Here is a 14,808-nt window from a genome sequence, read left to right as displayed (position 1 = left end):
ATTGTCATACAAGATACACCCTGGGGAGTTATATGGATAATGTTTCATTTCCTTCCAGATTGCTCATTATTTATGATCTGAATACAGAAAAGACTGGGTTTTTGGCCAGAAAGGAACAATAAGCACACACACACACACACACACACACACACACACACACACACACACACACACACACACACACACACATATATATACACACACCAGCATGCATAAACTGAAACTAGATCCTCATCAACCGGCCTCTATATATCTTATCTTTTCATTGAAGAGGGATAGAAAACCATGCACAGAAAGGATTGTTTATACTTCCTGCCCTCCTCCATATATCCTATTATCCCCTTTCTGTTCTAACACATTAGACATGTTTCTGACCTCCCCTGTGACTGCGAGGTATGTGCTTACTCACAGATGCAGGAGCCTACACTCTGATGTAATCCAGGAGAAACAAGGAAACGAGAAGAAGGGGGGGAGGGAAGGGGGGTACCCTGGTGGTAGTTAATCCAATCCCTCCCGGTGCAATTTAGCAGCTCAAAACTATTACCAACTGGCCGCCCTGAAAATCAGCACCAGCAGCCAGACAAAACGGATGTAGACTTCTTATTAGACACTGATGTAAAGTCAGATTTAATAGGTCACTACAGAGGGGTAGCTAATCTGGATCAGCGTTTGGCAATGTTGTGTTCGCTGTTCAAACTGAGCTTGAAAGCCTCTGCAGATGGCATAGTGTGGGAGACAGTAGAAAAGCCAGGTCGGTGAGTCATAAAGAGGTGCTGTCAGTCAAACCCAAGGATTCACCAGCACGAAATCTGCCTGTGAGGTATGTGTGTGTGTGTGTGTGTGTTCTCCTCTTCCCACTCACTGTCACCCAATCATGGGCTGATTAACAGGGGTTCACCTTTCCTGTGGCGCGCCTCTATCTCTGCACTCTCTTCCTGTCCCACAGTTGTCCCTTGCCCTCGCCCAACACCCTCTAGATGGATGATAGTCTGTTTTACGTCTTTGCAGTCGCTATCTTCGTTCAGTCATTCCCTTCCGTGGCATCACTTTGTTTTTTCTAATCCCCACCTATATTGCAGCTCATTACTTCTTTTCTCCCTGACACTCTCACCTATCTCCATCCAGTCATCTCAACCCATCCCGTTCCCTTGTTTTCATGTGTTACCACTCCATCCGCATCACTGCTCTCAGTTTCCTAGGATAGCCACTGTCAATGTGTTGATTGTTTTAGTGTCAAACCTCGACCTATGTCTGTCCAGGCATCCTGTCCCGTCCCCTCCCACCCCACGCTTTGTCGTCATCCCTTTCATTTTCTCCCTAGTGATTCTCTGTGTGCCTGTTGTTTCTGGGCCTTTAGTCCAGTCTGCTGCGGGAAATATCCTTCTTATCGTTCACTGGGCCATTCCTTGCATTCCTGGCATGCTTCCTGGCACTACCGGGGGTCCAGCCAGATGCGAGGGCGTCTGTAATACAAGGCAGACGTGAAGGCCAGCGACACCATTCATACATCCAGCGCTGACCCCTCTGATGAGGATGGGCATTATGATTGATGAAGAGAAAGAGTCTGAGGAGCCAGGGAGAAAAGGGAGGTGGAGACATAAAAAGACAGTGGCGGCGGGGGCGTATTGATAATGTGTGTGAACTCGGTGCCAAAAATAGAAAATTCTGGATAGCTTTCATTTCTGAGTCCTTGACTCACAGACTGTTATTGATAGAAGAAGACATGTAAGGCATTTAAACATCTCCCGACAGAGCAATTTATGGCTAATTGGGAACAGCAGGGGGTCAAAGTGCATATAAACATTGGGAACAAGAATAGCGAGATTAGAATAACTTCCATTTCATTCCTCTTAGTCACAGCCGCCCAATGATAAAGGTGGTTCTGTAAATGCACACTAAACAAAGCTTTTGTGAGTTCCCACAATGAACAAAGGTCAAGAAAATAAAGCCGAACAGAAAGCGAGGTTGTGACAGGTCGTGCAAATGCACAAGTAAATGATGGCCATCAGACTCAGACGCGGAGATAATGATAATGGTGGTTAAGAAGAATGCACGCAAACACATTACTTCCATATCTTACTCTCACTACTCCGGAGATAAGGTGCACAAGAAGTATGAGGGACAGATAGTTCAGTTTATATAAACATTTACAGTAAATGCTTTCTTTCCACAAGAGAATGCAAAAAACCAAACGGCAATAGGACAACAACTGCAGAAATTTCAATCTAAAAAAGGAAGACAGTGTATCTTCTGTGCCGTGTTTGCACCGCTTTTCACTTCAAACCAAAGTTGACATTTCAGTGAACTCGAGGTCCACCTCCCCTCCCTGTGCGGTCAAAGCACAGCCTACTGAATGTGGAGAGAAGTCTTTTTGATTTCTAAACATTTTCAAATGCGCTCTGCCTCCCAACTGTTGTGCTCAGCTCCCCGATCCCCGTCCGTGCTCTTCTTCAAAACATAAACAGTGACAACACGCGGATATGAAATTTCCTTTCCTGTGTTTGCTCTTAGTTATGGTGAAATTTACACACTCTGCATGGCTGACGCACAGGAAGTGGTCAGTGGAACGATGGTAGAATCAATACAGCTGCCCATGTGCTCTGTTATAAGTTGTGTTATCTGCTATCATTGTTGTGGGAGGTTGATTTATGATTGTCAGCGTGTAATGAGCATTAATTTAATGAATGGCCAGCGATGAAGAGGCCTGAAGTGCGTCAGCATTCACAGAAACAGCCAGGCCATGTCTAGTTAAAGGGGGTAGTGGGTTATAAATTGTTTTGAATGCTGGGGGTGAACTGTCTGACAGACGTAAGCATACGTGTGTTTGTGCAAGTTTGTTTGTGTGTCTGTGTGTATCTGTGTCCATCCGTCTGCAAAAGGGCATCCTCCCACCCCTCCATGTGACTGAAGTCACGTCACGTTGACAAACTCTCTCTTTAGGGCAAAAAGCGACGTCACACAAGTCCTCTTCCTTTTGTCTTCCCGCTCCCTTCACTCTTTCCCGTCGTCTCTCCAGGCCCCGCTGCCCCCTTACACACACACACACACACACACACACACACACACACACACACACACACACACACCCCTCCCCGTTTCCCCTGAGTGTTTGTCAGCAGCTCCCAGCTTCCGTAGAATAACACGACAAACGGGCTCAGTGTGTGGCTGACGCAGACGCATGGTGCGCTGGCAAGTAATGGTCAGCTCTGATACAAACACACAGATGTAGTAACTCACCACAAATAATGGTGAAAGTCTGAAAGGCAGAGAGAATGCTCGAGTAATGTCTCCGAGGTAACTATTCTGCTCGCTGAGGAATGCACCAAAAATAGGAACTTCACTTTCTCTCTCCTCTTTTTTCTCTCTTTCTTTAAAAAAAAAAAAAAGTTTCGTAGAGGGTCAGTGGGGCAGAGATATCACAGCCAGGTGATAAAAAAGGGTTCACTCTTTACATGCACATCATGTTTGATTACACATGCTTTGACTGTTTAAAGCTTGTAATGTTTGTATTTCATTGATCCTTCTGCACACCAGACAGCACCAGAGAAAACAGAGAGACCAGGAGGAGACAGGGATGTGAAGTGGAAGCGAGTGAGTGTGTGAAAGAGAAAGTAAGAGGGAGCCGAGGGGAAGCACTTTGAAAGGAGGACGAGATGGGGAGAGAGAGGGATGCAGACAGGACACGCAATGACAGGGGAGGAAAGAATGTTTAGGGCGACTGAGAATGGCAGAGAGAGGAGCGGGAGGGAGCTCTGAGACAGGCCTGGGCTCTCCAGTGTATTAACACCAGTCTGAGATGGAGGGAGCATGGAAAGAGTGTTTGCACAGTAAAAAGTTCCTTTTGCGTGGGTAGCTTACTTCCCGCTGTACTCCCCCACTGCAACTCCTGACTGCCCCCCCCCCCCCCCCCCCCCCCCCCCCTTTCCTTCCTTCTCCCTCTCACACTCTGTCTGTGACCTATTGCTTCAACAAGTTCATTCAGAGATTTCCTCACTGGCAGATGCAACTGCTTGGACGCAGTGAGAGTGCGCGGGGAGAGTGAGCAGGTGAGCAACGCAGAGTCAGAGAGAGAGAGAGGGTTTCAGCTGACTCTCACTGTTACACATGCATGTACGCACACTGTGTTTTGTCACATACCACAGACTCTGGTTTCCAAACAAAATAAGCCTTGTAAATGTGTGTTTAATAGAGAGCTGATTTAAACATTTCGCTCCCCTAGTTTCTGCTGGGAGAGACTCATGCTCTCCCTTTCATCAGCTGCATCCTGCCCTTTGCGCAGCTCTGTGAGCTGAGCCAGTGAAGGAAACCTGCAATAATGATGCTGGTTAATGTCCTCCTTTAATGGTCTAATAAAAAAGGCAAAGCAACAGATGCACAACAGCCATAGCTGTCTTGAGTGGGCCGCTTGCATGGAAAAGGAAGAAAGCAATTGACACGCATAATTTGTAAATCACATCCATGGGGAGTTTTTTCAACTCAAGACTCGCAAGTGGAGGGAGATTGAGGGGGGTCTGAGAGGAGGGGGGGGGGTCTCGTGTCATATATCCATTTCAAAGAGGACAACAGCGCATTAACACAGATCTCTGGCGGTGAGAAAGAGAAAGTCAGAGACGTCATTTTATTGCCCAATGACTGCAGCCCCCTCCTGTGTGTCAGTATTTCTCCCTTTCCCCCCCCTGAACTATTAACACACTCACTTGCTCTCTGACGTAGGTTGAAGTATAAGGGGGCAAGCGGAGGGGAGGAGGGGGATGGGGAAATGATGGCAGTGGGTAGCGAGTTAGGGTAAGGTTACCATGACAATTCCCCAGATAGCATACTCCGCCAGAGTCATGCACTTGGCAGCAGGGTAAGGAGGATGAATGGGGGACAGAATGACGGAGAGAGAGGAAGAAGACGGGAGGTGGAGGAGGTCATGGGGAAATTTGAAAGTGTTCTGTTATAGGAGGGTAAATATTAACAGTAATAGGTCGGACCTTTGGTTTTCCTTTTGAACGTAATCTCCGAGTTTATTTACTTGGGCCGTGCTGGAATTCCCTGGAGGAAATGAGGGTGCAACATGAAAATGATGAATTTATTACTACTCCTTCTCCCGTAATCCCTTTTACCATCGTAGCAGTGTTGCGTCACGGCCAGCGTTCTCACTGTTTACATATGACACTCTGAGGTAAGCAGAACATGAGACTTAACCCTAAAATCCACAAGATTGCTTTATCATCCACCTGGACCTGGAAATTAACCCACCGCAATAAACATTTATGGGAAAACCAACATTATCAGAATGGGCAGATTTGGTATTTGTTCTCCTAATCAGACCATAACCCTAATCACACTAAAGTAAACAGTGAACAAAAGTCCCCAACATAAAAAAAAAAAAACCTACTCTTCCTCAAGTTCTTCCTTGTCAGTTAAATAAATTATGAAGAATATTACACTCATACTCAAAGTTTTGAAAGAGACTTTGGCAAATGGTGAATGAATTGAGCAACTGTGTGGATTAACAACCTGGCAAAAGGTGAGCGAAGAGTGTGAGGCATTCAAATGATTTGATGCCTGCGTAATAATGTGTGAATACATGCCATGGCGCACAGGAAACCTAGTGTAAAGCATGACTGAATTTGAGTGAAGCTTGTGTGAGTAAAGTTTGTCTGGCAGCGAGGACGGCTGGCAGGCCCTGTCACAGGTTCCCCTTCCTCTCTGATGTCTTTGAGGTCGTAGTCTGAGTGTCTCACTCTGTTTCTCCTCCTATGGTGGTTTACACAGATTGGTGATGTAATGGGTAGCATATGAAGGCCACACACAAACACACACACACAGACGCACACACAAACACTGATGTTTCATGCACGTTATACAGACACCGCACTTATACCACCACATACCCATAATTACACACATATACTGTACGCACACCCATTTACACAAACCCTGGATTCCCCCTTTTCCAACAGGCATGCGCCAATGTGTGCTCGCTCTCACACACACGAAAACAAAAGTCTAAACAAAGATACACAACCTCTTTTACTTTGCGCGCTGACATCTATCCGTGCACGTGGACACACACTCCCACAGATACACACACACACACACACACACACACTTAAAGGGCACCCACCCAGTATCGTAGTGTGTGAGTGATCAGCGCTGGCGGACGGCCTAACAGAAGACTGTGTGCTTCAGAACCACCCAGGAGACCCCCATCATGAGAGGCAGCCCAGAGAGGGAATGAGGGAGAGTGACTAACTTCACTCTTTCTTTTCTTCTCTCCCCAGCTGTGTCTTCAAACGGCCCTTTGATGTGGGAAATTAAAAAGAGCGAGTGTGTCAATATCTCCCTACGTCCAACCGCACTCATCTATTTCCTCTCCTTCTTCTCCTGTTCTCCTCCTTTTCCCTGCTTTTCTTCTCTACTGTTGACCTGAGAAAACAGAGCATGACCCTTTTTTACCACAACAACTCTGCCACCCACTCACTGCCACCAGGCCCTCATCATTTGGAGGGTGTTTGTTTGTCTGTGTAGGCCCACCACCGGACTGGCAACTCTGTGTGTATATGTGTATGAGTGTGCGAATGTGCGCATACAAGGCCCGCCACTAATTATTTTCTAACCACACCATGAGTGTATGTCTGTGAATGAGGGTCTCCTAATCTCACACCCAGACTCAAAAACCCTTTCTTCCTTTTCCCTGGTTTCTCTCTCTCCTCCTTTTGTATGTGTGTGTGTGTGTGTGTGTGTGTCTGACTCCCCTCTGATATGCAGTATGTGTACAGTATGATGCACGAGCTGTCCCTCTGTGATGAACTCTGATGACTGGAAACTCATTTTTGCCCTTTGCAACAGTAGGCCATGCTTTACTGCACCTGACTGAGTGTTTCCAGGCTGCCATGCTCTACGTGTGCGCGCGCGTGTGTGCGTGAAAGAGAGAGAGAAACATACAGAGAATGTGAGAAATCATGCTGGGTGTGTGTGTGTGTGTGTTTCTGCATGTATCCGAGTGTGTGTGTGTTTCTGTGCTAGAAAGCTTGTTTTGGTTTATTTGAGCAGCATGTTTTTCTGCGACAGTGTGTGTGTGCATCCATGTGCATGTTTTGTGTGTGTGTGTCTACTGTGTTGACCCCATCGCCAATGCCACCACCCCTAATACCCCTCAAACGTGTGTCTATGTTAATGTCATGTGGTGTGTACAGTATGTATGTGTGTGTGTGTGTGTGTGTGTGTGTGTGTGTGTGTGTGTGCGTGTCCACTCACTGTTCCTATGCAACACTTTCATAGGCCCCTTCTGGTCTGGACAACACCTCTCTCCTGCTCCTATCCGTCTCTCACTCCTCACTCTTTCCTTCACCCTGGAGAGGGAGAGAAGGAGTGAAAAAAAATAGAAGGAGGTGGGTGGGTGAGGGGCGGGGGGGGGGCAGTGGAAATAACAGGCTGCTGTCTCAGGAGGGGCTCTGAAAAAAAAGAGCAAGGGGTGAGAAAAGGGGGGAGAGAAATATGGGAGAGAAAAGGTGTTTGCTGTGCGTATTAGCTATAATACAGGGAATGTGGCATGTGTAGCCTAAAAGAGCCCTGCCATAAATTGAATAAAACAAGCGGAAACACACTTTCAGTGACATTTCATCCTTGAACACACAGCACAAAACAGCAGCAAGCACAAGAAAAAGAAAGCACAGGTAAAACTAGAGCTCTAAAAGATACATGGTTACATGAGATAGGCTGATACACATGAAAACAATGGGCTTTTTAAAACGTCTGCAGTGATAGAGAGAGAGGGGGGAAGAGATTTGGAGATGGAAAGATAAAAAGAGGTAGATGGGACTGATTGGCGCAGGTAGCGGGATGCGACGGAGGAAGTGCTGGAGATAGGGACAGGACAGGACGGGAGAAAGTGATAGAGGAAAGAAAAAAAAGAAAAAAAACAACGGAACATTTTTTTTAAAGTTTCGCAAAGGGAGACAGGCAGCAGGGAGGGGAGGAGGAAAGAGAGAGAGAGGAGGGAGAGAGAGGGAGAGAGAGAGAGAGAGGAGGGAGAGAGCGTGTGTCTGTGTGTGTGTGTGTGTTTTTATGAATGAAGTGAGTCACTGCCGATGTGTCATAGGCCCGACGTCTTTATAAAGGAAGTTTTAAACAAGCCTAAACACTTCACTGCGCGCAAAAATTGGACTTACCACACTCGCATCCCTCTCTCTGCATTTCTGTTGCCTCTCTCTCTCCAAACTGTCTAAGTGCCTGTCTGCCTTCAGCACTCCATAAAGAACACAGGGGCTCATCTCAAACTTTTGCTAAAGACAGAAAGTTTGACTGAGATTGACTTTTACCTTTCTTTTCCTCACTTTCTCTCTGAGTGGCTCCAGTCACCACTCTGCTCTCTCATTCATTCTGTCCTGACAACTTTCCTCCTCACTCTGACTGAAGAGTGCGAAGAAGAAACCGGAGCACGTGACAATTTCCGGAGTTCAATTTATTTATTAATTTTCTTATTTATTTATTTATCTACGTTTGTCTGCTGGTTTTCCAATCTCTTGGATCCGAAACCAATATGAAATGTAAGTGATTGTATGAGTGTGTTTTCATTTGTGATTGCACAGTGTGTTAATTATCACTTCTTTTTCAGCTTTGTCTTTATCATTTTACATTTTTGAAATGGTGGGTTGTATGACGTTTATGTGACTGTTAACAGCCATGTCATCGTCCTTATACAGACACTGAATGATTTATTTATAAGTTAAATTCTAAACAACTGACTTAACTTGGTGATTTTACTGATAATGCTGCTAATGCTTGAAGTATGGACAACTTTATTCCCTCTACTGTTGAAGTTACCCCAGGACAGGGAGCTCAGATGCTCCTGCAGTGTTGTTTTGGCTGCGATTCTTGTGGTTCACCTGTAATTATCAAGCATTCATCATTTCAACACCGCTGCGGTTCCCTTTTAATACTTAGTCTACCTTGTATTTGAACTTGAAAGGAAAAGAATGAATGAGCTTACTGTTAGGGAGTTGACTTGGCTTGGTCTATATAATTTATACCACCAACTCACGTACCTATCCAGTTGCAGGTGTGACAATCAGCAGCATTCATTGCGTTGCTTAAGGTAAAGGAGTGATGGTGATATTCAGTGTCAAAGCCTGGCTTTTAATGATTTAATGATTTGCATTCAGCCTGTGAAAACATGACTCTGACATTGAAGCTCTTCAGGATTCCTCTGCCAAGTCTGGAGCTATTGTTTATATTATGGTGCAATATCTTCTCCTAGGACTGACAGCCGTGGCCTGAGGTCATTATCATTATGGCGAGATGACAGCGCCTCTCCACTAATTGCTTCCGTTTTGTTCTACCCCTGCAGTGCTGCTCGACTCCTCCTCATCACTCCTCTTCTCGCTGCTATTGGCTCAGCTGCCTGTGTTCACGTCTGCCTCTCCAGTACCGCAGCGGCGGCCCAGTGACATGGATAAACTGTCCAATCAGACCAAGAATCTAATGAAGCTCACGCAAGAACTGCTGGTAAGTGAAGATGTCGTCATGATGATAACCAGTCTCGGCCACTCTTTGGAGGGGAAGCTAATGAGGCCCTGACCACTCTATGCTAATTGAATTGTCAGTGTGAGGGTGGAGAAGGATGCTGGTCGTTGCGCCACAACCTGCTTTGATTGATCTTTCCCTAATTGGATTTTGGGGCTAATGTTACCTTGCAGTTTAGGTAACCTCACACTTCAAACTACCCTAACTTTGCATCATGCACTGTAGTGGAAACACTGTGCTATGCTAGGTTTGCTCAGGACTTCAGTCTGACTTAAGCTGCTTTCATTGATGACAGACTGGCTGGAGTCCATCTGCATGCTTAGATCAGGGCAGCAAAAGCCTCAGGGGAGATTTGACTGAGTGATCTCACTTTTAATCCACACTGGACTCCAAAGGGAGGGGAGGTCTGACTCAGCAACCTCCTGGTCTATCTGGTCACCTGACTGGTGGCAGTAGCACGAAGATTGGTGGCCAGGCCAGCGCCTTTATGCGGTCTAGTGAGTGTGCAATGAAATTCATATCGAGTCTCATGGAATTAAGGAGAATAAACACCCATTTACAGCGATGGTCTAGCAAGAAATATAATGTGATCATAGGGATATAGAGAAACAAAACAAAGTTCAAGGAATCAGTTTTATGTCTCCAATGAAGACAAACTTAGAAAACTACATATTAAAACCGTACCTACCTACATCCAACTAAGGCCGAACTGCCAAGCATAGCATCTGTGAAATGACAGCAAAGTATATGACATGCCTGTTTACATAGAAACATGTTTATGTTCTGTGGCTAGTCTGTTGAAGTGTGGATAGAGTTGGAGAAGTTATGAAATGTGAATCACTTGCACGTACCGTACTGACAATTCTGCCCCAAATCTTATTTTGTTGACAGTCAAGTGGGAAGGAAAATCAGATTTGAGAACTTGGCCAAGATTTGGCTCCAGCTGGTGATTGTATATCAACACTGTGTTATAACAGGTGAAAAAAAAAGCTGCATCATATCTCTGGATCTCTGGTTACACATGACTGATCTAGATTCTATTTTTGCATTATGCAAATCTTTAAGTTCTTTTGTTCAGGGGATAAAATCAAAAATAGCCGAATACTCTCTCTAGTCTTGGCCAGCAGATACTGTTCAGAAAGTGTGTGTGTGTGTGTGTTCTGTATGTGTGTGTGTTTCTTGCTTTAAAACAATGTAACAGGACATTGTGTAACAGTTGTATAAGCTGGGGTCCAGATGTGAAGAACCAGCATTATCAAAAGGGTGTTGGGGACAGTATTAGACAGTGTTCAGTAATATGGAGGATTTATTTTTAATTTTTTTTCCTTATTGTGACGAATTCCACTAAAGAGAGGAGAAAGTTAGGAAAGATAAATAGAATGGGAATCCATGGAAAGTCCCTGCAAAATAGCAATGAAACTGATGCTTTAAAGAGAGAAAAGTGCATGTGCGTATACACATAGGTTTGTATAAGTTTTCCAACGTGACCATGTATCTGTGTGAGGGAGTCTGTGTGTGTGTTTGCATGCACAGCGTATGGGTTCAAATGTAGATATGTCTGCATACATTTGTGTGTATGCATTTTTGTGGCTGTGTGTGCGCGCGCCGAGGGTTCTGTAAATAGCTATGGTTGTGTAGGTGCGGTGTTTAGTGTTTTGCTTTCGGTCGCCACAGCAAAGTGACTTGATAAAAATCAAAAAGATTTATCACATTCCAGTATTTGCATTCAGGAAGAAAAAGGCTGGATGCTAGGCTGTCGGGTGAGGTCATGATCTACGATGGAGAGAGCAAGAAAAAGGAGGATAAGAGGGAGAATTAAAGGCTGAGAAAGATGGAGCGAAAACCACAAGAGATGAAGAGATCAGAGAGCCAACTAGATGACAAGCCAGTGGTGTATGTGTGTGCATGCATGCACATGTGCACGTGAGGTTGCATGTGCTTGTGCACCTGGTATGAGACAGAGGGAGAGGGAGAGAGAGAGAGAGAGAGAAAGAGAGAGAGAGAGGAGAGGGGGAGAGAGAGGGAAGCAGGAGATGGAAGAGGACAAAAGCAACAGAGACAAAACATTGGACCACAAACATAAGTGAGCTATTATGAAAGGCTGATGGAGAGACATGAGAGACAATGCTGCACATTCATCACTAAAAAACATCAACACAAACAACTGGAAGCAAACAGTAGAGCAAGGAAAACAGCATAACAGGTTAAGGAAGCTTTAAGCACACGCAACCTGTTTATACAAAACATTTCTCAGCACTCATCACCCTAATGTTGTTATGTTCCCCTCCTGATTGGAAATGACGCATGCCACATCAGTCATCTCCATCTATGCCCTTTCATTACGACATCGGGCCAATATCTTTAATACCAAATTGTGCTACCTATGAGCACGGCTGCCTTTGTAAAGTAGAAATCCATAAACCTGTACCTCAGGTTGTTTATCCCCCTCTGCTGGTCACAATGGGAGCTACACCTGCTGTCTGGCCGTAGTTTACAACACAAGTCAAGCTGGGCAGGAGCACTGCGTCATTACATCTTTTTATAGCTGTGACCCTGGAGTTTCCCTACAGTCCTGTGTTGTCTGTCCCACTTGGAGCTTTCTTAGTCACTGCATATGTTGTTATCCTCGCTCCCTGTAGAAAACATCCTGTGGGTTCAGGTCATTTGCTCTTATTGTTGACATTTGGGGAGGCTGAATGTGGGTGAACTCACACTGACCCCATCAACCACACTCCCCTCAGTGAGAGCTACTGTCTCTAAGCACAGAAAACAGTCATCCAATCGAGGTGCTAGACTAATACTTTCCTCATGTTGCCGTGACTTGTCTCAGGATGAGTAAAATTGCGCTGATGCAAATTACTAATGGGCTGCTCTGTGTCTCGTTTTCTCTTTCAGAGGGAGCATGCATTTGACTCAGACGTGGAGCCCCACAGATTCAGGTCTCTGCCAGAAATGAGCAACAGATCAGCCAATGACCTCAACAATCTTGAGGTAATGCTCTGATAATGTATTTGTGTGTGAAGGGAGAGTTGCTGGTCTGTTTCTCTCCAAACAGTTACATCTTGCCACACCCATGTCAAGTCTCTAAAGTATGTCTGTGTTGTTTCCAGCTGAAGCCCACACTCTCTCAGCTGCATGCTGACCTGAAGCTGTATGAGCACCACTTTGAGTGGCTGAACAAGGTTTCAAAGAAGCACCACCACCCAGCAGTGCCCAAGCTGGTGGAGATGATCAGAGAAATGAAATCTCTCATCAACCTGCTGCACCGTCAGGTACAGAGCTCAGTTTCCTCACTTCATCCTCAGCTGTGCTCAGTGTTTAATCTTAAATTGCTCCATGTGAGTTTGAGCAGTAAATGAAATGTCATTTTCAAATTAACCTGCAACAATTTCAATTATTTTTTTCTGATCTGTTTGTCTGCTTGTCTCCTCCACAGATGCTAAGAGTTGAAGCACCGAGGCTGACTCCGGCGACCCCTTCTCTCCCCCCTCACCTCCCCTATCAGTTTGATGTCCTGCAGTCCAGCCATGAGCTTCTCCAACACTTCAAGCTCTTCTGTGATTGGGCATACAGAGCATTCATTAGCCTCAAGCCCAAAGTTACTGCAGTACAATGATGACCCATGAACTACTTGGCTGCAGAGCCATGTGCATACATGGAGTCCCGCCTCAGCCAAAGGGGAATTAGGACCATGTCAGTGTGCAGTGTAGTCAATAGCATCCCTTAAGAGGCCAAATCATCAACCAATGACATGCGTGTTGAAGAATGTGTCTTTCCATCAGAGCCATTGAGGATGCACTATACTGCAACCAGTTACGACCATCAAGATTCCCGTTAAAGCAAACAGCCAGTTTAACTATGATGATCATAATTCCCCAAACTTTCTCCCAAAGGCCTTGTTCATGACCATGTTATTTATGTATTTATTTATTTATTGACTGTTAGTAATTTATTTAATTTTATTTATTTGAAGTTGAAATGTGTCACTCTCATCTTTATTTCTGTATCAACGTGAATTTATTTGCCCACGTCTTTGTAATCTTTCTTATTGTCTTGTGTCTCACTGATCCTCAAGAAAAACACAGTAGCACTTCCTGAACCTATAGCTCTGATAATGACTTTTGTTTTTTTTAATATAGTTTTTGGGGGCTTTTTATGCCTTTATTTGATAGCACAGTAGAGAGAGACAGGAAATGGGGAGGCAGAGAGAGGGAGAATGACATGCAGCAAAGGGCCATCCGATGCGGGACTCGAACTGGGGCCGACTGCAGCGAGGACTGTAGCCTCCACATATGGGACGCCTGCTCAACCCACTGTGCCACTTGACGCCCCTAATGCCTTTTGTTTTAAGTAACTTAATTAACTTTACGTTTGTGTATTTCTTCAGCCAATAATTCTTCCAGTAGATGTAGCATAAATTTTGGATAGCCGAGGTTTTCACTATCTTTCACTTGCAGTGCCCGTAAAATAAAAATTTTGGAAGATGTAAATTTCATCTTCTAACCATGTTAAACGTGTCACGTATTAACGTATCAATTGATGGCCTATGAAATTAATTGTTTTAATTTGTAAATGCCAGGATGGTAGTCAAAGAGAAGTGAATACTTTCATTTGTACCATGGGCAGAATTTCTATTTTTTGCATTCTGCACAAGGAGGCATATTTAATGTTGTGGTAAAGTTGTATGAATGTGCCCTGTTGCTGAGCACTGATGGACCTGATTAGATTCTTTGCACAAACTTGTTAGGATTAGCCTCTTGGAAGAGTGAGATGGCTGATTTTGAACTTGTGCTTTGGGGTAGAAAAGTTTTTTTTTTTTTTTTTTTAAGTTAAACACCCAAAGCCTTAAAATACTATGTATTATGACACTAAGTTCTGTACAGGTGTACATAAATATACAAGAATGTAAATTGTTGTATACAGTGCTTTGTGTATTATGTTGTTTTCTACAATATAATGTAGAATACTTTACCAATTTTATCACTATCATTTTTGTTCATTCCTATTCTAGTATTTGTTACAGTATTGACTATTTATTTAAATAACTTGGTGGAACTATTTATTTTGTGCTGCAGCGGAGCAAGTCTCCCATCTTTTTGTACTTTTATACAGTTTTTATTCCTATTTACTATTATTATACCATCATGTTTAAATTATTGTTGTAACATCAAGTTGCCTCTTCCACACACTGATTGGCCTCAATGTGAAATATGTGCCTTGGTGAAATAAATACTAAAGAATGTGCACAGTGGATTTGAGTATCTTTGATCTGCATGGTCCACTTAAGGCAGA

General features: G+C 44.4%; 1 protein-coding gene across 1 annotated transcript; it reads left to right on the top strand.

Moving 5' to 3' along the window:
- Positions 1–8,152: 8,152 nt before the first annotated feature.
- On the top strand, positions 8,153–14,760 carry il11a (interleukin 11a). The gene is made up of 5 exons (XM_023426472.2): positions 8,153–8,540; positions 9,341–9,498; positions 12,412–12,507; positions 12,627–12,788; positions 12,953–14,760. The coding sequence occupies exons 1-5, from the start codon at positions 8,534–8,536 to the stop codon at positions 13,130–13,132; spliced, it is 603 nt and encodes a 200-aa protein (XP_023282240.1). The 5' UTR covers positions 8,153–8,533; the 3' UTR covers positions 13,133–14,760.
- The last annotated feature ends 48 nt before the right edge of the window (positions 14,761–14,808 follow it).

Source organism: Seriola lalandi, unplaced genomic scaffold, assembly GCF_002814215.2.
Source record: "Seriola lalandi dorsalis isolate HSWRI2012SDOR001 ecotype SW California unplaced genomic scaffold, Sedor1 jcf7180002054825, whole genome shotgun sequence".
Taxonomy (NCBI): domain Eukaryota; kingdom Metazoa; phylum Chordata; class Actinopteri; order Carangiformes; family Carangidae; genus Seriola; species Seriola lalandi.
The sequence above is the reverse complement of the archived record's forward strand: the minus strand, read 5'-3'. Positions and strand labels throughout refer to the sequence as shown.

What these genes read in the sequence shown, in the direction of transcription:
- il11a (XM_023426472.2), top strand. An exon ending in AGCTCACGCAAGAACTGCTG is followed by an intron (nt 9,499 to 12,411) that starts GTAAGTGAAGAT and finishes TTTCTCTTTCAG; the next exon opens with AGGGAGCATGCATTTGACTC. An exon ending in ATGACCTCAACAATCTTGAG is followed by an intron (nt 12,508 to 12,626) that starts GTAATGCTCTGA and finishes TGTTGTTTCCAG; the next exon opens with CTGAAGCCCACACTCTCTCA.